This window comes from Ambystoma mexicanum, chromosome 1p (assembly GCF_040938575.1).
Source record: "Ambystoma mexicanum isolate Mex_15411 chromosome 1p, UKY_AmexF1_1, whole genome shotgun sequence".
Classification (NCBI taxonomy): domain Eukaryota; kingdom Metazoa; phylum Chordata; class Amphibia; order Caudata; family Ambystomatidae; genus Ambystoma; species Ambystoma mexicanum.
In genome coordinates this window covers 540963779-540988142 of record NC_090921.1, presented here as the reverse complement: position 1 = coordinate 540988142, position 24364 = coordinate 540963779, and the positions used below count along the sequence as shown (strand labels likewise).

The 24364-nt window shown below is 43.5% G+C and overlaps 1 protein-coding gene across 1 annotated transcript in view; it reads left to right on the top strand.

The window, feature by feature from the left end:
• LOC138575296 (unconventional myosin-Vb-like) overlaps positions 1-24364 on the top strand; it is a 1749675-nt gene that overhangs the window by 924733 nt on the left and 800578 nt on the right. The window contains exon 16 of the mRNA XM_069649473.1: positions 17127-17224. Within this exon, the coding sequence (XP_069505574.1) occupies positions 17127-17224 (98 nt within the window). The remainder of the gene's footprint in view (positions 1-17126; positions 17225-24364) is intronic.

The following is a 24364-nucleotide window of genomic DNA, read 5'->3' as shown; positions in this document are numbered from 1 at the left end:
GCAAAATGAACTTACTCCCGCGCTTCCTCTATGCCTGTGCCGCCCTCCCGATCACCATTCCGCTTCTCCCCCCCCCCTTGCAGCGGCTCCAAAGGAAGATGGTTGACTTTATCTGGAAGGGGAAGAAATCGCGCATCCCACGGAGAACTATGATGGCCAGAATGAGATTCGGAGGCCTGGGGGGGCCCGACCTCCGCAAATACCATATGGCGGCACAGCTGGCCCACCTCCAGGCATGGGGACTTGGCCGGGCACTCTCACAGCTACAAAACAATTAATTAGGGCCTGGGAGTGGGCTTGCAGACACCGGGGTGTACGTAGGACAACGTTTTGAAGGGGACTACCCCCTAACCTTTGAACGCTGCAAGATGACTTTTCAGTTAGCGGAAACGGATAGGTACTCCTACGCTCAGCTCAGACACTGGTGCTCTCACCCACAGACCCGAGCGGTGGCCACACGACCCCTTACCTCACTGAAACTGATGGTGAGCGACCTACCGGCCCGGGTGAAAATATCGACCCTGTATAGGCTGCTACAGGAGGACCCCCTCCGGTACCAGGCCTTCCTACATGTCCCAATGGGAAACGGACCTCGGACACGCCATTGAGGACCATACATAGGTAGACATTTGGACAAGAACACGGACGTCTTCCCGCTGTATAACCAACAGGGAGTGTGCCCATAAACTACTCCTGCGCTAGTATTACCCCCCTCTACGCCTTCATCACTTCCAACCAGCACTAAACCCTCTCTGTTGGCGACTTTGCGGCCTCCCAGAATCCTACTTCCACATGTGGTGGACCTGCCACCGGGTGCAGGAGTTTTGGTCTCTCTGTCTAGCCACCATTAAAGACGTCACCCAGGCGATCATTCCGCTCACGCCCGAACAGGTCCTTTTAGGGATTCCATTGTCAGGCTCATACCCGCGGTCGGGGAGAAGAGCGGCCCTGATATCCCAGTTCCTATTAGCGGCTAAGATCACGGTGGCCCGCACCTGGTAGTCCGCGGACGGACCCTTGATGGCCCTTTGCTGGGTCAAACTTTGGGATATTTTAATAGCTGAGAAAGTCACGGCAGCCAGGGCGGGACTGCTTCATCGTTTGCGGGATATCTGGGAACCAGTGCTAGACTATGACCGGAATTATCCGGCCCTGACCCACAAACCGCCCCTGATCACAAGGGCCCTTCACGCTATGGAGGACCCACCAGTGCCGCTGAGCCAATCTGACTAAGGCCGAGAACTATGCTTGCTGGGGAACGTACGGGGTGGGTGACGCAGACTCTGGGTTACATGACCTGAGATACTATATGTAATGTCCTTGTACAATCTCTCCTGTGTGTCGATTGATAAATAAACAAATTTAAAAAATAAAAAAAAAATCTCTCCACTGGCTCCCGGTGCCTGCAAGGCACAAGTTCAACACCCTCTGCTTCGTCCACAAGGCTTTCTTTCTGGGTTTGGGGACCAGCTTTCTTCCTAAGCATCTTACTTCTTGAGCCCTCCAACTCTCTAAGGGTCAGGCGCTTCTCCAGTCAGAAAGTGGGGTGTAGATCTCTGTCCTCGGCTGGTGCCTCCCTCTGAAACAGCTACCCTGCCTCTCTCAAACTTGAGCAGGACCACCTATGGTTCTGTAAGCAACTGAAGACCTTCCTTTTCGCTTCTGCTTTCTCTCTCTCCCCTGCTGATGCTCCTGTCTGCTTTGCTAACTGGTTTCCTGGCCACCCACTGAATCTCAAGTGCACCGGGCTCCTGCACTACCTGCGACCAGTAGTCCCTTGAACTGTCTCCGGGCCTCCCATCCACTTATTATCTGCAACCCTACAGTCCCCTACCTATCTGCACTTACTCAGCCACCACCCTGGCAGCACTTACTGCGTTCTTCCCACTACACTCTACCCCCCACTCATCTACAATGCTTACGGACACTGTCAAACCTATATACTTGGACAACTAAGCAAGGTGACTCACTGATCTAGACCAGACTCATGGACACAGTGGCAGGCAATATCACACCAGCTGCACTCACCCTCACAAGTTGATGAGGTGAGTAGCCATTGTATAGCTTTCGAAATTCTGCTGCACACTGGTAAAAAATAATCCTGCTTTGTTTTCCAAAATCTGATAGATTCTACTAGAATCCGCTGCTAGAATTCTCCAAAACTCATGCCATTTAATGTGATTTTTAAACATGTAGTTTCATGGTTTTAGAGCATAAATTATATTGGATTCATTCATGAAAATGTTTTCCATTCTTTCAATATCAGGATCTTGCTTGTTTTGTACCGTACTACATTTATTCCCATATTTCAAACCACCTCAAAGTGAAAACAAAAATAATGTACAATAATTGATCCTGTTTAAAAACCTAATTTTCTAACACACTGCTGGCACTGAAAGAGAATATGCTTTATAAAGGCAGGTAGTGAACCAAACTAATATACTTGACTAGAATTTTGAATAATTTCTGGAGGAAAAAAGACCAGAAACACAAATGTACACATTGAGTTAATACAACTCTTAATGTAACAAATCTATTCACATCATCCAAAATTCATCACATAAATGTTTATGCTAATTGTTCTGTAGGTTTTGCATACATGAAAATAAAATGGTTGAATAAGTGAATACGACATCCTGAAATTAAACTTCAAAAGTGATTCCTTAAACTGTTATATACGCAATCCATTCCAAATGAGACTTAACAAATGTACTAGAGAGAATTCAATTCCCCAATAATTTAAATTCTTGCATCGCCTTGCTATTCTTTGGGGTATGCAATGGAAAATTCAGCAAATTTAATGATCATTTTGGGGGACCCCTAAATATTTAAGAGGAAGCATAGATGTAGTAAAAAATAAGATTCATGTGAGTTTTTCTTGTTACTAAAATTTTAACCATTCAGCTGCTTGACTAGGAAATTATAAAAAAATAAATCTATTGAAATGAGCAATTGCTAATGCTCCAAAGAAGATACTTTTTTGAAAATTACCTATAAAATGAGATGAAGCCTTGTGGTATGGGAGCCACATGCCTTTTTCACAATAGTCTATCTTTGCATCTTTGATATCTTTAGACCTTCCCGCCGCCACAAAGTATTTGCTTTTTACTAGGCTGTATTCATTTCATTATTCATTTGTGGAAGCAAAGATGAACCCTACATCTCAGCTTGGGAACATGTTGTGTTTGATTGCACAGATGGACGGCGAGTTACTTTAAGACTCTGATAGTTCCAGGATCTATCTTGCAACTTTTGTGCACTCTAGAGCTGCCACTCTCTCATCTCCCTTGGCGTTACCTCCCTAGCCCAGGCGTCCGTAAACCCGGTTAGTCCTACCAAACGGTAGCCCCTTAGCATCTAATGTCTGCTCTTCCCTGGAATGGTCTCCCTAAAATGTTGGCTAACTCCCTCAGGGACTTCCTAACTATCCCTACTCTAACCAGTTGTTCTAATAAAGTTTGGGAATCCTGCTTTGCTCATGCTCAGTTGGAGTCTACTAGTTTACTCGGGCCCAGGGTTGCCCTCCTCTCCCTCAGATCTGCTACCTCTCGGTTTCATTCCTGCTAGCCTCTGTCCGTTTACGTTACTTCTCCTCCCAGTCTACTTCGGATTTGAGACTCTGCTGGCAAACAATGGGCACTGCTTGTTCTGTGGCGTGGCAAACAGGTTGAGAGGGGGAAACCCCCACTTCTTGAAGATCTTCGTCACCTGCTCCTTCAGCATCCACTCATGCAAGTGCTCCCCCTCTCTGCCGAGTGTCTTCTTGCACATTTTGAAACCCCCCGCACATGGTAAGCCGTAATGTGAATTCCCCGGGCAACGGCCCAGTGCCACACCACCTGAGCATCTCTGGAAAGGATCTGAGAATGCATGCCCCCATGCTTCCGTAAATAGAACATTGTGGTGGTATTTTCTGTCAACATTCGAACCACCGCACCTGGGATGCGAGGTACAAAGGATTTCAGGGCCCAGTGCACCGCTCGCAACTCCAGTGCGTTGATGTGCAATACTGCCTCTTCCCAGACCACAATCCCTGGACCTGCGACTGGTTGAGGTGCGCCTCCGAACCCACCTGGGAGGAACCTTCCACTACCATGAACTATAAATCCATCTCCAGCAGGGGCATGCCCTTTACAAGATTATCTGTGCATGCCCACCATCTTAGGGCTTCCACCAGTCCCTTTGAGATGACCACCTTGTCCGACCATAACCCTTGCCTCTGCGACCACTTGTCTGTGAGAAATTCCTGTACCGGCCGCATGAACAAGCAACAGTTCGGGATAAGAGGGATGCATGACGCCATGGAACCCAGCAGTGACATGTAAATGCAGACCGAGACCACCGTTCCTTCGCCCCATTCGGCCACTCTGGACTGCAACTTCACCACTCTATCATCCGAAGGCTTCACCAGATTGTCCTGTGTGAGAAACTAGACACTGAGAAAAACCAACTCCCTGGATGGCGTCAAAGTATTTTTCAAAGTTTACTGCGCACCCCAGCCGTTGTAACAGGTTCATGGAGTCTTTCCAGCCATCCAAGGCCCTTTCCGGTGACTGGCCCCGTACCAACCAGTTGTCCAGATACGGGTACACATGATGTCCCCCACCCCCCTCTCGGCAGAGGAAGGCAGCGATTGGAGGTAGGCATTTTGTGAACGTTCTGGACTCAGACTTCATCCCAAACGGGAGGACACAGAACTGGTAATGATCGTCACCGACCAGAAAAACACAAACTTGGCAATGGTTTGGCATCATCGGGATGTAGAAGTAAACATCCTCCAAATCTAACGACGCCAGGAACTCTCCCGACTGCACCGCCCGGATCACATCCTGCAGCGTAAGCATCTTTAACTTCGGGCGTTGCAGATTCTTGTTCAATGGCTGAAGATCGAGAATAGGCCTCCACTTTCCATTGGGGTTTTTGATGACAAAATACCGATGGTACACCGCCCTGGGCGCGTTCTGACACTGGGACTGGTTCTATCTCCCCTTTCGCCAGCATGAGTTTGGTGACCTGCCACAAGACAGGTACTGAGGGAATTGGGAGTTGAGGACGCCAAAACTCGGAGTGGCCAAGATGTACTATCCAGTACCCATCGGTCTAGTAATAAGATTGCACTTGTCAATGTGTCGTGACACTCTGCCCCCAAGTTCACTGCCCTCAAAGCAGTCATTGGTGAGACTTAGACTGCCTTCCTTTAGCAGCTGAGGAGGCAGGACTTTTCTTACGCTGCGCCTCATAGTCTTTGCTTTTCTGCTTCTTTTTTGTTAACAAGACGATTCTTTTTGGGCCCAAAACCAATTCTTATTTACTTTTCTTGGATTGGCATATACATGTTAACAATGAACATGGTTTATAAAAGGCAATGTTTTTTTTTTAAACTTTCATTGGACTATTACATTTTTGTTTACAGAAGACCATTGTGTGTGTAGCTTTTCTTAGACCAAACACGATATAGTTTTACTTTTCTTGAATAATCGCCTTTATTTTTTTCATTTGGAATTCCACAAAATTACACTTACAAGATTTGTGGCGATTTTTCTTTTCCTTGTTTTTTGTATTTTATTTTCATTCTCCATGTTCCACCTATAAAAACCTTTTTATAAGAACAAAATATGTATGTTATTAATGTAATTATTGTAACATTGTTAGATTTGTTTATAAATGTAAAACATGTAATGTTCCATTTTACAAATGATGAAAAAGTCATATGGGTTTTATGTACGTTTTTACTTTTTTAAAGTTTTGTTCAATTTTAAATGTTTGGATATTTTATCGCCTGTACATAAACGGATTTGTGGCCATAGGGAAACGATATTAATACTGTAATGAGTTTGTGCCTCCATTGTTTACTATTAGAAGTGCATGAAGCATTCACACAATATCGGACTACTTACATCCCTATTGCCAGTTATTTACTGCAATATAACATTAAAAATCTTTTTTCACTGGAAGGGTACCTTTTTATTTTAAGGAAGTTTGGATTATATTAAGTGTACACAATTGTAAGGTAATGTTCTATGTAGTATCGTAATTGTCATTTGTATAGCGCCTTTCACCAATGGAATGATCTCCATGCGCGGTGAAACATCCCCAGGGACTGAAGTTCGGGTATGGAACATTTGTCAGAGTTTAGAATGCATGTGTGCATTTATGCCTGTACGTATGGGTGACCAGTCACAGCTAGCTACCCATGTCGAGCTGGCATGTGGATGGTGTGAAGAATCGGATGGTTCTCCCCAGAAACCTGGTCTGGGACCCTCATGCGGCCATGAAAAGGCAGACTCTTCCTGATCCCGACCCTGGTGGTGGTGCACTGCTGGAGGATCACATGGTGGCGGGGGGGGGGGCACAGACCAGGAATACCGGGATGAACCCCTATTTAACTTTCCCTGTAACCCCACCCTGTTGATTGCTTTTTGGCAAACTGTAGAAGTTGATAAACCTAACTTTAGTGGAAGAAACTAGAAGTCCCAGAATCCTAGATGTACTGAGATGCAGAGGGCTGAAGAGGCATATCGATGTAATACTCAGGCAATTAAGCCTAGTAGCCATTAGCCCACACCTGAAACTTGATGCTGAAACTAGGAGGCATAAAAGGCCCCCTCAGGAAAGGAAGAGTAGAAGGAGCTGGAACAGAAGTTTGAAGGCTGACTGTAGCAGCAGAGGAGAAGCAGGAGGCTGGCAATTGACAAAGTGGAAGAACAGAAGGAATGCCGAAACGTGGAGACAGCAGATTTAATCTGCAAGTTCTGAGAGTCCTGTTCTCCAAAACTAATATTTGCAGAGGCTGCACCAGGGAAAATGTGTAGGTGCTGAATTTTCCACATGTGAACCTTATTGCTGCTTTGTAGAGCTTTGAACATACAGGAGAGTAAGTGCAGAAGGTAAACCGAGGGTCTCGGGAGGTAACGGAACTTCCAAATCAAGTGGCCGGACCGATGACACCCATGCTGGAGAATGGTGTGGGTCCCCGGCAAGCCAGAAGCAGTAGAAGTGGTAGAGGAAGTAGAGAGAGCAGTGCAACCTGCAAGACCAGTGTTACTGAGGCTGGTGAGTGAAGCACAGCATTCATATATACTGCTCAAGGCTTGTTGGTAACTGTAGCCAGCTCCTAAGTGACCTACGTATTGCTTTGTGAGTGAAAGTTGTTAGTTATAACCAAAGTCTTCCTAACAATGGAAATGTAGCACTTGCATATACTGTAAGTTTTAAGTTGTGTGATAAGCTAAAGCACATTGAAAACCATTGTTGAACTGAAACTGTTGATGTATGACTGAGTGTCCCTAATTTAAAAGGGAACGCTTTCTGAACCATTCCCAAATACTTACACTTGACAAGTTTCTAATGGTAAAATAACATGAAAAGGTTGTGTGCCTAATCTTCCCTGAGGAAGTCAGAACGTCATCCTTGCCGTTACACTGGAATACAATTCTTTATTCACTTTAAAACCACTAGAGATTGAGTGTGCCTAATTGTGCTTTCACTTGAAAGACAACCCTATACTGTATCCAGAAGTGACATTCTTTTAATCTCTAAGAAGTAAAGTGTGACGTGTGTTTAAGAGAAGAAAAGCAAGTCGAGCCAAGAGGCATCCCCCTTTTATAGTGAAACCAGTCTTGCCAAGAGTTAGTCATCTAACTACCCTACAAAGTTAACACTCAAGTGGCTTAAGATACAATTACTATCTGAAGCTGTGAGTGCCACCAAAGCTTCTGGGTAATTACTGGGCTGAACTGACAGAAGGGTGTGAGTAAAGCTGTGAAAGGGGAGCTAACTGCTTTTGAAGAATAGTTTGAAGTAAATCACAATCTGTGATGCCGCCAAAGAATACTGAAGCCAGAAAGAAAGAATCTTATTGGCAGAAACAGGTTGTTCTTGAGGTTGGTGATCAGACCGATGGGAGAGGCAATGAGGCTGCCCCTTTTGGAGAGACATTGAAAGGAAGAGTGCCTTGCCTACCTGAAGAGGTTGAAGTGTCTTGTCAAAGCCAGACTAACCATTCAAAAGTAATGCGCAGTGGTAGTAATACTTTAACTCTGGTGATATATTCAGTTGTTGACAGATGTCAAACTGAAGTGGTTTGAAGCGGTAACATACTGTGGGGCAAAGGTGGCTGTTCTCATAGTACCAATAGCAGTAGTGCGGTTTTTGAAAGTAGAAGCAGCAACACAGAAAAAGCATCATGACAAATATACCAATGCAAAGCTGTTACTAAAGACGTTCTAGGGAATTGTGCATTATTGACATTCAAGAATGCTATACCTTCTTTTGAACTGTGACACATTATTTTCAAGTAGTGTCAATCTGCATAAAGAGGATTACCATTGGTGCCATTTCTTTACTGAAAGTTGGAAAAGGATATTTTCATGCAGGAATAAAGTTAATAGTGGATCTTTCTTTAAACTTTTTCTTTGATTTTGAACTTTCAAGAGCTCGTTCAAAACCTTTCCTTTCTTTTACTGAACATTTTTGGAGTTAACTTTGAATCCCAGTGAAGGGACCTTACCCAGGATAAGAAAAGGACATTCAAACATTGTATTAATATTGGTTTTTATGGTCTGTTGATATGTAATTTCCTTTGTATGTTTTATTAGAGTGCAGGGTTGTTTTCCCATGCTAGAGAATGGCCCTCATTACGACCCTGGCGGAGGTCCATGGTGCAATTTGCACCATGGACCATGGCGCAGAGCTGCCAACTCCGCCATGGGGGTTGGCGGACTTACCGCCCCATTCCGACCTTGGCGGGGCGGTAAGTCCCCAATCCCCATTTACCCTTCCCCATTCCCATTTTTGCCCCATAGGGTATAATGGGAGTGGGGAAGGCGTTAATTACGCCACCGTAGAATACGGTGGCGTAATTAACGAGGGGACCCGTAGCGCCATAGATTTTTCCGCCCGGAAAATCCGGGCGTAAAAATCGCCATGGCGCTACGGAAAGTCCTAATCTGGCGGAGAGGTACGCCATGCATTACGCTGGCGTAAACCCCTCTCCGCCAGGGTCGTAATGAGGGCCAATGTTTCCTTAGCCTTTAGACTTGGTAGGGAATTCCTCTGTAGAGTAGGGAAAGCAAGGTGTTTTCTTTATATAATTTATTTAATGGCATATTTTGAGAAATGTACAAGCAGTGGTCCGCCTCACATTACTGATCCCTCACAGTGATTTACTGCGGTGATGGACTGCTTTAATTTAGCGTTTTGTAATGCATATGTCCCCTTCACCAATGGTGGTGATTTAAAAAGATTTTGCTGTTTGAATGCTTTGGCCTATGATGTAATGTGAATGCAGTGGGAGGTACGTGTGTATGTTGCTACGTGTGTTGTAGTGTGATATCGATACCTGCATTTTGCTGCTTTATTGTGCATTGTACTGTGTATGCAGTTGGCATCTGTGTATGGTAGGCATGCATTCTGTTCGCCTATTTTTGTACTGTACATGCTTCCTATATAGATTTGTTTATCATATAGTGTGTGGGTTTTTTCTTAAGTTAGTACACTATTTGTAATTTCTTATGAAAAAAGTTAATTGCGCATACGCCATATATAAAACGTAATACTTAATCTCAAAATCGTCCAAATAGATTTTCAAAATGTTTTTTTCAGTGCACCAATTCCTGATGAGATGTAGGTGTATGCTAAAAATATTGAAAATCAAAGCATCCAGTTTTAAGATATTTGACCCAAAAAAATGTTCCTTTGTTCCCCCCAGTGAGAAAAGCCCAAATGTGATAAAAGTAAAACTATGAAGCAGTTCATGTACAGTTCAGGTGGCTACCTCAAAATATTATTGATTTGTTTCAGATTGTTTTTATACACCAGTTCAAGAAATAGTTCAAGAGTTAAGAAATGTTTGTTAACTTAGGAAAACCATAGTTCGTCTTAACCTGAACTATTAATGTGCTGTATATATATATATATATGTGTGTATATATATGTGTGTATATGTGTGTGTATATCTCGCAGAACAGACTGTGTCACAGTCCTAAAGCGCAGCGGCACTCTGGCAGTTGTAGATATAAAAAAGGGACAATCCCAAGTATTGCTGCTGTTCAAAAAGTCCTTTATTCAAATATTGCTGTGGTCAGGAGGGAAGAAAAAACACACAAAAGAAACAGCGTGTTTCACCCTACACGGTCTTCGTCGGGTTTGTGTGCAGACAAGAGGACTGGGTTTATATGGTAAGTATTGGTCCTACATCTCTGTTGTTGGTATAATCATTGCATGCTAAGGTGTAATGGTATTTGAAGTCCTACCATGCCGCCATCTTGAATGATCTGAAGTCCATACATTGTACTTTGCGAAAGACACTCAATTTACTGATGTATATGCCTTTCTTGTAACAGTAACGTACATTGTAAATATTCAAAGTCATAAAAAATATTGAAATGTTTAAAACATGACAATACAGTAGTATTTAACTAATGTGGATACAAGGTATAAACGCCCACGTTTGTCATCGTAGTCTTGGTTTCCTGCTTTGGTTGCCCTCATGGGTACGTCATGCCTGAGGTTACAGGCCGCTCATATTGTGCGACTAAAATAGTCGCCATGATGTATGACCATTAATAGTTAAGATTGTATACATGAATAGACCACCCTTTATGCACTCAGTATGCCCTGGTATATGCTAATATCCAAGATCGGATCAGTAGAATGGGATGACACTAACTAAATTTTAATACATTTCAAATTGTATTCAATAAACTCATCACGATAAAATTCATCTAAATATCATAAGTCAATAAAAAAACCATTTCATACCAACAATCATGGCCACATACAAAACGCATTTGAACATTCACACAATAAGAACACCCAAGGTGTTTAGTACATCGATAGGCTTTGGAAATATGATTATACCAATTCTTTTCAATTAACACATTGAACAATGACCCAGTCCCTAATATCAGGTGTCATTGTGTATCCGATGCCAGATTTGGTCAGATATCTCTCACATAAAAGCGTTGACACGTGTTTCGGTCAGAGACCTTCTTCGGGACGTAGGGCTAAGAGAGAGTACTCCGCCCTATTCTCAACAGGTATAGGCCCGTAATAGATCTAAAAATAATGATAAAAACTAAGTGTCATCCCTATTTCTTAAAAACAGTGACTAATAATGTCACAATGTGCTAGAGATCAATCAGCACAAGCATCCCTACTCACCCCCAAGTTCCAATTCAAGGGCAGGTGGACGGGACGATGGAAATTAATCCTCCACTGGAATCAGTGCAAATACTGTACCTATGGAACCAACACAAACACACACCTCAGTTTCCATGGCAATACTTATAACCATGCATTGTATACAGTGAAAATTAAAAACACAAGCACCCGTGGTGCAGCTCGGAAATCCTCCCCAAAATGTGGCAACCAAGCGGTCACTCTCAGACCCGCGTAACATTAGTCAGATCTTCCCAATTTCTACGAATCATTAGACCATTCATGATGCTACAGGGGAAACAAATGATACCCATACTAAAAAACAGATATTTCATTCTCATATTAGCCAAACTAAAAAACGGGTATTCATCCTCATGTACCAGTTACAGTGTAAAAAACACACAACCTATGTAACTGTGTGTGCAAATCCATTCAAATGGGAATGTAGAACATGTTACAGAATCATACTACATCGAGCTATACAGACAAATCCCACTTCGCCGTGCCAGTTACCACTAACTATCCTTGCTCACTAACCGTCCGTGCCGCAAGCCGCATGTCATGTAATAAAGAATGTCTTTAAGTAATAAAGGAAGAGAGAGAGAACAAACGGAACGCCGTGAAACAGCGGCGCTCCTTTAAGCAAACCAATGCCGCGCACACCGCATGACTGGTATTATTTGTAAACTAGACCCAACAGCAGCTGTTGATAAAAGATCAGCAGAAGGTTGATAAAAGATCAAATGAAAAGAGCTGAAAACACTAACAGGGAAATCTGCCTCACTACACGAGAAAGAAACCAGAATGAACATCTGGTATGTGTAACGAAATTTAATCCAGTCAGTTGGGACGTTAAAAGAATTATTAATAAACACTGGAATGTAGTTAAACAACCTGGATCATTGATGAAAAAACCTATGTTTGCGTTCAAATGCAATCAAAATCTTAGACAAAAACTGGTCCATACGTACAGAGAGCCAGCAAGAGAGCCCACTATTAATGACCAATGGGGATTGCCACCCATTGTTGGACATTTTAAATGTGGCTGGTGTGTTGCTTGTCCTCTGACCGAGACGAAACGCGAGTTTCGTTATGGTCAGAGGACTTGGAAGATGAATTGCCATACTAATTTGACTAAAAATGTGGTGTACATTAGGTGTCCATGTCAACTTCTATATGTGGGCAAGTCTACACGTGAAATTAGACAGCGTATATCTGAACACAGGAGTTGTATACAGAATAGAGTGGCAGATAAACCGCTAGTTCAACACTTTGTTAAAATGCAGCACAAAGATACAGACGTGAGGTGGTTCGTACTTCTGGAGTAACATGAGAGGAGGTGATATTGGATTAACATTGCATCGCATTGAGCAGAAATGGATCCATACCCTGAACACAGTTCATAAGGGTTTGAATGTTTCAGTAGAGTGGAACAACTTGATTACAAAAAAGTGACATCTAAACGATGGGTCAATATAGACACACAGCTGAGGAGATATTGTATAGTTGAGCACTACTGTGATCAGTATATACTGGTAATGCTATACATAATGAAGGCCCATTGTGTTTACCATACTGTTGGCCTTTTTCCATTTGGAGACTAATGACCATTATGCACGTGAAAACGAGCATTTATTCACACTGTGCAATTCTGAATATACAACTATGTTAGGAGATAATGCATGCTAATGACTGCATAAGGAGTCAACTTATTGGTATCTCAAAGTTTGTTGATCAAGTGCTGTACGTGACATATGGAATGGTCCTATACGATGTGTAATAGACCTTATCCCAATGCAGTACAAAAAACAATTTGCTGTAATCGCCCACATGGTTACACTGAATAACGGACCCAGTTCCTTAAATTAGGGAGTCAAGACAAACATGTTTAATTTATTCTAAGGGCGTTTAACGTGAGTCTTTTGGACAATGTTTCATATGTATGGCTTTTTTCCACAAGTAGGTATCTTTCGGATCCATTCTTCGAGCATTGTGAACCAATTGAGTGGTTGTACAAACTTAGGATAGCACGTGGGTTAGTGTGCCCATTCCTATGTTGCTTCATGTAGTACGTGTAATGTGGTGCGTATTTAACATCTTTGCAATAGACGTGACCAAGTGGTATACCGGTCTCCTGGTTAACGCATTGAGTCATGCTTCATATTTTGGCACAGACTATAGGAGCGGCGCACGGGTATTTACGTTACTGGGTGTTTTTTAGTTCCGGGGCTGAAGTGGACTGCATTTTGGTCCCTTTTTAGTGTCTGGAGCACCTTTTAAATAAGGTAGTCCTTCGCCTATGTCTAGCCCGCATGCACTTTGAGCTGCGCGAGTGCTGGTGCCGAGTGAGCGATCAGAGCACCGGCTTTTTGAAATTATCTGTTTATCAAAGGCAAGCGCTCTGTTTTTCCGAATGCGTGCCCGAGAAACACGCGAGCGGCTGCTGTTGGGTCTAGTTTACAAATAATACGAGTCATGCGGTGTGCACGGCATTGGTTTGCTTAAAGGAGCACTGCTGTTTCACGGCGTTCCGTTTGTTCTCTCTTCCTTTATTACTTAGACATTCTTACATGCAATGCAGCATGCGGCACAGACGGTTATTGAGCAAGGATAGTTAGTGGTAACGGGCACGGCGAAGTGGGATTTGCCTGTATAGCTCGAGGTAGTATGATTCTGTAACATGTTCTACATTCCCATTTGAATGGATTTGCATGCACGGTTACATAGGTTGTGTGTGTTTTACACTGTAACTGGTATGTGAGGGTGAATACCAGTTTTTTAGTTTGGCGAATATGAGAATGAAATATCCATTTTTTAGTATGGCTATCATTTGTTTCCCCTGTAGCATCGTGAATGGTTTAATGATTCGTAGACATTGGGAAGATCCGACTGTTACGTGGGTCTGAGAGTGACCGCTTGGTTGCCACATTTTGGGGAGGATTTCCGAGCTGCACCACGGGTGCTTGCAAGTGTTTTTTAATTTTCACTGTATATAATGCATGGTTATAAGAATCGCCATGGACACTCGGGTGTGTGTTTTGTTCCATAGGTACAGTATTTGCACTGATTCCAGTGGAGGATTAATTTCCGCCGTCCCGTCCACCTGCCCTTGAATTGGAACTTGGTGGTGAGTAGGGATGCTTGTGCTGATTGATCTCTAGCACATTGTGACATTATTAGTCACTGTTTTTAAGAAATAGGGATGACACTTTTTTTTATCATTATTTTTAGATCTATTACGGGCCTATACTTGTTGAGAATAGGGCGGAGTACTCTCTCTTAGCCCTACGTCCCGAAGAAGGTCTCCGACCGAAACACGTGTCGACGCTTTTCTGTGAGAGATCTGACCAAATCTGGCATCGGATACAGAACGACACCTGATATTAGGGACTGGGTCATTGGTCAATGTGTTAATTGAAAAGAATTGGTATAATCATATTTCCAAAGCCTATCGATGTACTAAACACCTTGGGTGTTCTTATTGTGTGAATGTTCGAATGCGTTTTGTATGTGGCCATGATTGTTGGTATGAAATGGTTTTTTATTGACTTATGATATTTAGATGAAATTTTTCGTGATGAGTTTATTGAATAAAATTTGAAATGTATTAAAATTTAGTGTCATCCCATTCTACTGATCCAATCTTGGATATTAGTATACTACACCTGAAGGATCAGGGACGTTAGTGCAGGTCTACCCCTTTATTTTCCCTTTGCCCTGGTATATGGGCAAATGATGTACAGAGTGAGGGTTATGATGTGTCACACGGCATGTTGGGGTATTAGAAGTGAGTGAAAGTACATTCGGTCCACCCGGACAATTAACCCAAGTGGGTATGTGTCTGCTGTAAATATATATGTATATCTTCCTTTTGAGCCACACATTCCACAATGCCACCTAGAAACCATTCTGTTCAGAGCCAATTCAGCAAGGCATTTTGGGTATGCAAATTAGCCGACATGCAAGCCTTTTGCTACAGGAAATTGTTTGTTTTCCAGTGCAATCTCATTTTTTACACCGCTTTATGAACCCAAGACAGACATTTCCTGACGAGAGCTGTAAAGTCTCTAAATAGCAACCAGACTGTCAAACCAGCAGATGAATAGGAAGAGCTGCTGCCATAATGAGCACAATTGACTTTGCATGAGGCACACAAGCCACTTTCAGACACAAGATGCTGCAGGAAGGTGTAACCAAACAATTTAGAAGTGAACTCCACAAGTTTATGAAGACCCTTCTGAATGACATCATTGAACACATTTAAGACACCAGATAACTGTTACCTCATGCCCCCCTCAACCCCAAATGCACAATGGACACCGCCTTGGACCCCAACCATCTCTAAATCCGGCATGATAACTACATGTCGGGCTAAAGTGAGAACATCTAGCAGCTAGCAGCATCCAAGAAACCATTTATCTGTATTACCCACTTTTACCCAATGACATTTTTGCTGAATTACATTTTTATCCTTCTTTTTTGTTACCACAAAAGTATAGATGGTAAGTTTGCGTAAAGTATATGGAGAGTCTGGTGGGGGGTGACTGTTTCGGGGTCGGCACCGGGGCGCCCGCCGATCCCCTTTTTTTTATGGTTAAAAAAAAAGTGGCAAAATTGGCCAAAATCCGTCAATAGCCATTCAGCAAAAAAAATCCAAGGAATATTCATAGACCGCACTGGTCTACTAAGTAAAAGGGATGCTACAGGCACTCACCCAAGACTTTGATTTCTAGCAACCAGGGCCGTGGAGTCGCTCCATAAACATTCCTCACACCAATATCACTCGGGTATGTAAGAATGCTCTCGATCATAAACCATCTGCTGACACTGTCGCTAAGTGAAAATAATTTATCTGGACTCTGACTGATTTCACATTTGATACTAGCACTTCACTTCAAATGATGGGGACTGACTTGGTTTCACATCACACAGCCCTCTGAGTCCTTCCCAGGTGAGCTGTCAAGAAGTCTTTCTCCCAGTACTCCTGCCGAGGAACTAAGTGAATCCTCCAACAGGATGTTTGGGGAAAAAGACTGGTGAAGCCATTTGCCATTTAGACGAGTTGCTTTATTGGATATCCCTTACAGGATATCACCCACTTATTCCATTAGCTTTATATTTTGCAGGATATCACCCACTTATTCCATTAGCTTTATATTTTGTTGGCTTTTAACATGCACTTCCAGGAAAGAACTGATCTGCAACCCGATTTTAACAGCAACATTTCAACAGCATGAAACGTTCATGCCCTTAACTTAAATCTGTGATCTGAATCGAAAAAAGTTCGGGCTGTACATACAAGGTGACTTTGCAACCTCCGATCTTACAAAGGTGCCAGCCTGACATATACAGTTCCTAAACCGTACTGCGCGTACCTTGACTGCCACTATCCCACAACTTTATTCCTTTCTGAGTACTTGTCCGTTTTTCACCCATCCTCGCACATAGTTTGTGTGCCATTCAAATATTAAAGACGGCAATGCCTACGGATTTTTACATCTGAAGTCCATGCCCCTGAAAAAGTGCAAATCGGGAACACAGACTGGCACAGCCAAAGAATTCCAGAAGTGACTAGTTAAATTTGAATGTTTTCCGAATGCTTCGTTCCATCTCTGTCTGAGGAAGTGATCTCAAGATCATGAAAGATTGTAAATGGCTGCTAGTCTAAAGTATCCACTAGTTTTCTTCTTATGGATCAACACTATATGTATGTAGTTATCATTCTAGTTGGAGCATATACTAGCAGCTTGTCCTGTATGGCTTGAACACTGTGCAATAGCAGCACTTCTCAGTAGTTCAGTTGTGACTTACCAGGTTGCAGAGAACCCCAAGGACCAGGATACCATTAGTTACGGTGCACAGTACATGTTATCTTCATATCTGTTGCATGTGATTATACCAGACAGTAATGCAGCTCTAAGAAAGCAGAAAGTCCTTGAGTTTTCCTTTTTCTTTTGTTTTTGCAGTTCCGCACATCTTTGCATCAGCTCATGGAAACCCTGAATTCTACCACACCTCACTACGTGCGATGTATCAAGCCCAACGATGACAAGCTGCCGTTTGTGTAAGTGTCCTTGTGCTCTGAGATGCTTGATATTAATGTCTTATGGCCGGCGTTTACAAGCTGGTGTCCCTGTACGTGCTATGCATTCTGGTGTTATAAGCGGCCATCGTCTAACGCTATGCGGTCTCTGAAGGCCCAAGTACCCCAACACAGTGCCATGTGTTCCAAGGTTGTGAACTGCCATTTGTGTCCGTGTTGTGTGGACCCGGACTGACTGCCCTTTGTATGACTGCTGTGCATTCTCACTCCAGAGCGTTTTCCGTATACCGATGTCACCCGGGGTACACGAGTATGACCGACTCCCCATTAACCCACATGCACCTGCCCACCAAACAGCCCTTCGTCTATAAACCTCCAAATGTTGCCATTTTGTCATATTTCTGGGGGGTGGGGTATTCGTTATGGGTATGGATGGGTGTTTAAGCCAAAAACACTTAAACAGTCAACAGCCAACAGGACAATCCTGATTCAGGTGCAGTACAATATGGGGAGCGAGATAAGGTAGTAGGCCAGTGGATAATTATGGTACATGCTACAAAGACCAGGCACGGGGAGCCCACATATTGTAGAGCTGGCACGAAACTGCTAAGGCATTGCAGTTAATAGAACTGACTAGGAGCCCAACAGAGAGCTAGATATTGCAAGGGGGAGAATGGTTTAAATGGTTTAAATGGGATCAGAATTCGTCGGGTTGGAGGCTATAATAAGTGGGTGTGGCTCTAAATAGCACTTGACGACCCTGCAACCACATTAGAACCACATTAGAATCACATTAGAATCTCTGCCGCTTTGAGTCTATGAAATACTTGATGGCATTGTTTGGTAGCAAAGCTGTTAATGTTCATAATCGGTGCAATGAGAGTGGCAACTGTAGTCACATTCGTGTTTTAACCGTATTTTAAATGGCTAGACATTTTACTTGATCGATGTCATTTTTCACATCCATATGTATTAATATTAGATCTTAAAACCATCAGGTACCATAGATTAATTTCTAATATTTAGAACCAGCCTTCATTAGTGGCTAGTCACAGATAACGATACATTTTTGTCGGATATACTCCACCATCTTGTAGCTCCGACTGTAGCACACTGCAATTACTTACATTCTATTATGGGCACTATTTTCAAAAGGTATAAGGTGCTGAGTTAGACCCCTAGTGTTTATCCTTAGGGATAGACTGGCCACATGTAACTCATGACGTCCTGCATGCACAGAGGAAATCTGCGTCAGGCCTGCTACTGGTTAGTAATAATAAAATCCTGTGTTTTCACCCGCTGGTGGGACTCAAAGGGTTAAAGGGTATGCAAATGGGGTGAGGAAGTGGTTGGAACCTGCCAGTGCAATTGAGGCACTTATCAGGATGTAGATATATTTTGAGGAATTGCTTCGATTCTTTGCTTAAGTTGGCATTTATTGCTCGACTGAACACTTCATTTAAAGCGTAACATCCTACCCAAATTAGACTTCCATTTATATGCGGATCACGTGCATGTGACTCTCTACAGCACACTGTGGATTGCGCAGCAGAAACTAGAAATTGGAGGGTGTCTAATAAACTGCAATTAAATTCCTCAAAAATATGGAATATTCTTTTTGGTCCCATTAAATTTCCTACGTAATCCAAACACAGGACAAATGGGTAGTTTTAATGATCTTCCCACATCCTTTTCACACCAGGTTAAGAACGTGGGTTGCTTTTGGTAATCCAACCTTGATTGTGATAATCCTTTAGAGGAAATAAATCAATTTTCTTTCGCTTCCGACTTTTGCAACTGATCCTTTTTTATTCCATGAGGAGAGTGCCCTGTATGGGCTGGCTCATTGATAAATTCAAGATTGGAATTCTGCAATGCTATCCTTGCAGGGATCCGGGCACAGCAACTTACTGGGTCACACAAGGCACAAAATGCAGCAGTGAGACTTTTATTCCATGCCCCAAAATATTAATCTATTTCACATCATCATACAGCACTTCAATGGCTCCTGGTACAACAGAGATTTATTTGGAAGATTTTCCATCTAGTTTTTAAATGCATACTGTCTTACTCCAATTTATGGCAAAACTTGCACCCTTTTTCCCAATAAGGTCCTTCAAACATCTAGTTGCAGGAACGGTCTCTCACTTTGTGCACAGAGGTGATCGCCACTTTTCTGTTCTGGGCCCTCGTTTATGGAACTCATTCCCCATTGATCTTCAAACAAAGGATTCTTTGCTTACATTTAATAAAACTTTTAAAGCGCATCTTTTCCAATAACTTTCAATTGCTACTCCTTGCACAATGTTGGTTGTCTATTTAGATCGGGACACAGATACAGTTTAGTCTGCCTAGTTTCTCCCTTTATTGGCAGAGAATATGCGCCTGATAAATTCAAATACCTGTCTAGGTTACAAGCCTGGAGACACAGCTGCCTGTGCCATTACAATGCAATGACTTGCCTATCCTCGGGCATCATGCCCTTGAAGCAATCGTGTATAGGCTTCCTCACTGTTGCGTGTTCTACCAGGGTCTTTGCCTAACAAGTCACTTCCATTTTGTGCCATGAAATGCAAGTAGTTGCTCACAATATTTTAAGCAAGCTAGTATTTTGACTTTCACATTTTTAAGCATGGCATTATAGAACATTGGCTTTTAGAATTTAACTGAAGCCCTTTAAGGTCTCTAGTAGTTCTCATGAGCTGCCAGTGCAAAGCTACGGTGGTTAGGGCATTGTATACTCAGACATTGCACACTGGGATCCACATTCCTCTTCCCATCCAGCCCGCCTAATGATAGAAAATGGCCATTTATGGAATGACGGATTACAAAGGCTACTCCTCCTTACTCTTAGTCCTCCCAACTTGTCTGTCAGTCCTCACTATATGAAGATCGACTGCATACTGTTCAAACATGACATTTGTTGACAGTTCAGACAAATCTTGCTTTCATTATTTGCTCCAGTTTCTGCTGTGCATGATGCTTCAACTCCCCCTCCCCCATTGTAGAGACGGAGGAAGGCGTTGGGGAAAGATCAAGTTCCTGTATGGAAATGTCTGATTTACACCTTGTGCTTCTGCCAGGTGACTGATTGCCCTTGGATTATACGAAGCCGGGCTCTGGATACCTTATGTTACAATAGCATATCTAATTCAGGGGCTCAGATGTGTGGTCATGTGTATTACCTTTTTCTGCTATTCCAAATGAAATTAATGGGTGTTATGATTGTGGGTTGTTGAAGTTTTCTCAATGGATTCCTTCATCGATCCAAGATCCAGAACAGGAAGAACCACTGCCAGATTCAGGTGAAATTGTGAACTGATCTTCGGTATGAGCTCGGGCCCTGTGTGAAGGATAGTCACCTCCTGGTGTAAACCTCTGATATGGTTCTGACATCCTTAAGGATCCAAGCTTCCCATTTCGTCTGAGTGAGATGATTGCATCAAGGAACAACACTTAACATGATGCAAACTTTGTCGACTGCATCCATTGGTTTGAAAGGTGGTAACTATCTGCTTATGCACCAGAAGCCAATGCAATTCCGGAAGGATCGAATCCCCCATGAATTTTGCATTTCAAATTGCAGGAAATGTATTACAGGCTCACCCTCTGCTGTCCCGACATCTCTGAAGGCCGACATGGCTGCCCAGTGGTTTTGTCTCATCAGCCCCATTTAAAAACACCCTGTAATGATGTCTAGGACCTTTACAAGTGTTACCTTCAGAATTGGATATTTTTCTTACAGTTAAGAAAATGTCCCTCCAGAAAATGAAAACCAATTATGTTGTCTACCTAAACAGTTGAAGTTCTATTCAGCTTCTGGATTTTGACTGACACCTGTTTAGACGTGTGTGTTCTGAGGTGGCTATTCAGTTCAATCTCCTAACTTCCTATAGTTGATGAATGGAAAAGGAGGGTAAGAGATTGTGGAAGGACGGATTGTCAGACTGATAAATTCCAGTGTGGGCACTGATTGGATGAGTGGAAACTAGGGTACCCTGATCCAGTTGGGGACAATCGGGATTCTCGTGGCAGTCTTGGATTGTTTTCCTGAACACTTAATGGAGTAGTGGAATTATTGGCAGGCCTAAAGGAGTCCTTTGGGCAGTGGCACTAAGTGGGAGTTCACCATTGAAACCCTTGGTCCCGGCTGTAGTGATACTCACCATTGGAGTAATGCGTTTTCCTCCGATGCAGACATCTTTCATTGGTAGAACTCAGTTGGTCCGCAATCTAGAATATTCTCAGGCACAGAAAGAAGTCTACTGGCAATGAAAAGACTGATCCGCTTTCTTGTTTATCTTGCCTGGTAAACCAGCTTCCTTCAGGACCTGGACGTCTCACGATGCCCATGGGAGCATCTGATCCCTCTTTGCTTGATTACTTGGCCTTTTGCCTCTTGGTTGTTTGTCCTGACTGGGGCCACTTTTCCTTCCAGGTGTGGATGAAAATTGAGTAATAACTTTCTTATTGCAGCACACTCAATTTAAAAAAAAAAAAAAGTCTGTTTGAGACCATTTAATTGTGTAGTCTAATTTCCCAGGGTGGTGCCCCAAACTTTGCTGCTGGTTTTAGTTGTTGGGGAATGCGGAATCTCTTTCAACAAATTCAACATCTTACTCCACCACATACGTTTCTCCTGTGATTTGTTATGATATGTTGTTGGGGATTTAGAATATGCTTCACTGCTATTTGTGTGGATTCCAGTCACTCTGGCAGATCTGAAAGAAAGGGGGTTATGGATGAGGTTGGTGGGTTACGAGAGGGAAATGCAAGACTGCTTTGTTGTGTTGATGCATGCCGATAAGTACCCTAGGTTCTGTGTGTTTCTAGACCTTGTGCGGCAAGGGGAAGGATGCATTTGTGCCTGAACGGGAGCCTTGTGCCTGTGGTGTGACCTACATTGGCTCAGGTGTGGTATCCCTGTTGGGTGTAGAGGTAGTGTTCTGGTGTTTGTGGTGTGTTGTGCAGACAGTTCAATTGTTGTGTGGGTGGCTTAGTTTGTATAGGTATTTTATGTTGGAACATATAATTACGCAGGTTGGTGCAGGGGTCATTCAGAGTTCTTAGTGGATGGAAGTATACCATAGCATGGAAAAGGCATGGGCATTCTCCTATATTAAGTTGTAGAAACACTTGTAAAAGGCCTTGCAACCTGGCGTCCTGCCAATACTCCTGCTGCTAGCCGCTTATAGACCAGTCACCTTTCGCCTTCTCGCTTTGCCACTGTCAGACTCTGCCTGTCTCTCTCGTGTGGTCTCTCCTAGATACATTTTACCATATGTGCCACAGGGTCTGGTGATTGGCAAGGGTAAGCGAGTCTACAGGCCAGCACTTCGGTAAACAGTGAGCACATGTGCCAAAATGAGGGGCGGCAGAGAGGGGGGGGGAAGAGTGCTCACAATTTGTACTGCGCGTATGCCACCATGAAACATAAATACTTCTGATGCACCAATGGAATTGGGATATGTAGATGTGGATTCTGGGGTTCTATGAGCAATAACCAGTCCCCTCACTTAATGGCTGTCATGTTGTTGTGTTTCCAGTGAAAATGGGCGGTAAGCAATAAACTTGCTCAGACTTTTTGGTCCTGTACAGTTCTGTATTCTAAGTGGGAAGAATTCCTTCATCTGCTTTCTCTTCTAAATTGGACGGATGGTATACAGTAATTGTAGTTGATGCACTCATCAGAGCAGTTTCCTCAACCTCTTCATTGGAATTGATGGATGCTGCAAGGAACTCTCAGAACTCTTAAGTATCCTCCATGGAACACTTCCTTTACCCAAGCCTTTGATTCAGTGGATCATGACATTCTCCTGGGCCTTTTGGAGCAAGCAGGGATCTCCGGTGTTCCATATGGCGTGGTTTCCATCTTTTTTTGCGCAAACTGTTTCCTTTCATGCTGGTCGCTCGTTCTTCTCTTACATGTGGCGCGCCTCATGTCTGCTTTGGCGCGCTTCTTTTCAATCTTTTGCATCCTTTGCCAGACCTTTCTGAATTCGAACTTCATTTCTATACGTACGCTGACAACTGACAGCTTGTGTTTCATCTTGACTGCCTACATCGGACCTCCCATGTAAATTAAGAGATTGTCAGCAATCGAGGGTTGGATGTCGGCGAAAACAGAATTTCTGGTGTTTGGCTCCCAGATGGCTAAAATCACCTGGTGTTCTGAGAATTGGCCAGACTTACTGAGTCCATGCCCCATCCCCAGTGCTTGTGTAAAAAGTCTTGGCGTGAGAATTCTCCCCTCTGTTTCCAGAGAGGCTTTGATCTTATCAGTTTGCAACACTGGCTTTGCAAAACTAAAACTATTGAGAAAGATTCCCCCTTTCCTACCTGCCGACTGTTGTACAATGGTAGTTCCTCAGTGAGCATGGGATTATTGTAATGCGATGTATTACCTAGGCCAGCTGACATATCAGTTACAGTGGCTAATAGTTCTCCAAAACTCTGCGACGTGGCTGGCTTTAGACACAGACCACCAGGCACTTGGGGACACCCTACATCTGCGCATGGGGATCAGCAACCTTGTCCTTTGCTGGTTCAAGTCCTATCTCGCCAACTGCCATCAGTTTGTCCAGATGGACTCCTCTATATCGCCAATGCTACCAGTCATCTATGGAGTCCCACAGGGTTACCCCTCCCACCCCCGTGATCTTCAATCTATTCATGTAGCCGCTGGGAGCCATCCTAGCCACACACAAGATCCACACCCACCAATGCAACGACCACACACAGCCATACCTCAAGATCGATTCCATCAAGGACACCATAGGCTCAAAACCTGCCTCTCGCTGATCCATTCCTGGATGTCCAGTGCATACTTGAAGCTCAACCCCTCCAGGACTATAAACAATGAACTCTGAGAGATTCACACCTGAGTTCACCTCCAGTGCCAAGTCCCTCGGGTTCCATCTCGACAAACACCTCTCCCTCAAGCCTACATAGCTAAGAAAACTCAAAGCTTGGTATCTGCTCTCCCTCCTGCGAAATGTCAAGCCCTTCCTCCCTCTGGACAGCTTTAGATCCACCAAGCACTGGTCCTATCCCACCTGGATGGGGCAACGCACTCTTCGAAGGCCTCCGGTTGTCCTCCCTTCTGCCCCTGAGATGTGTTCTACACACAACTGCATGCCTCATCAAGGGACTATGCAGATA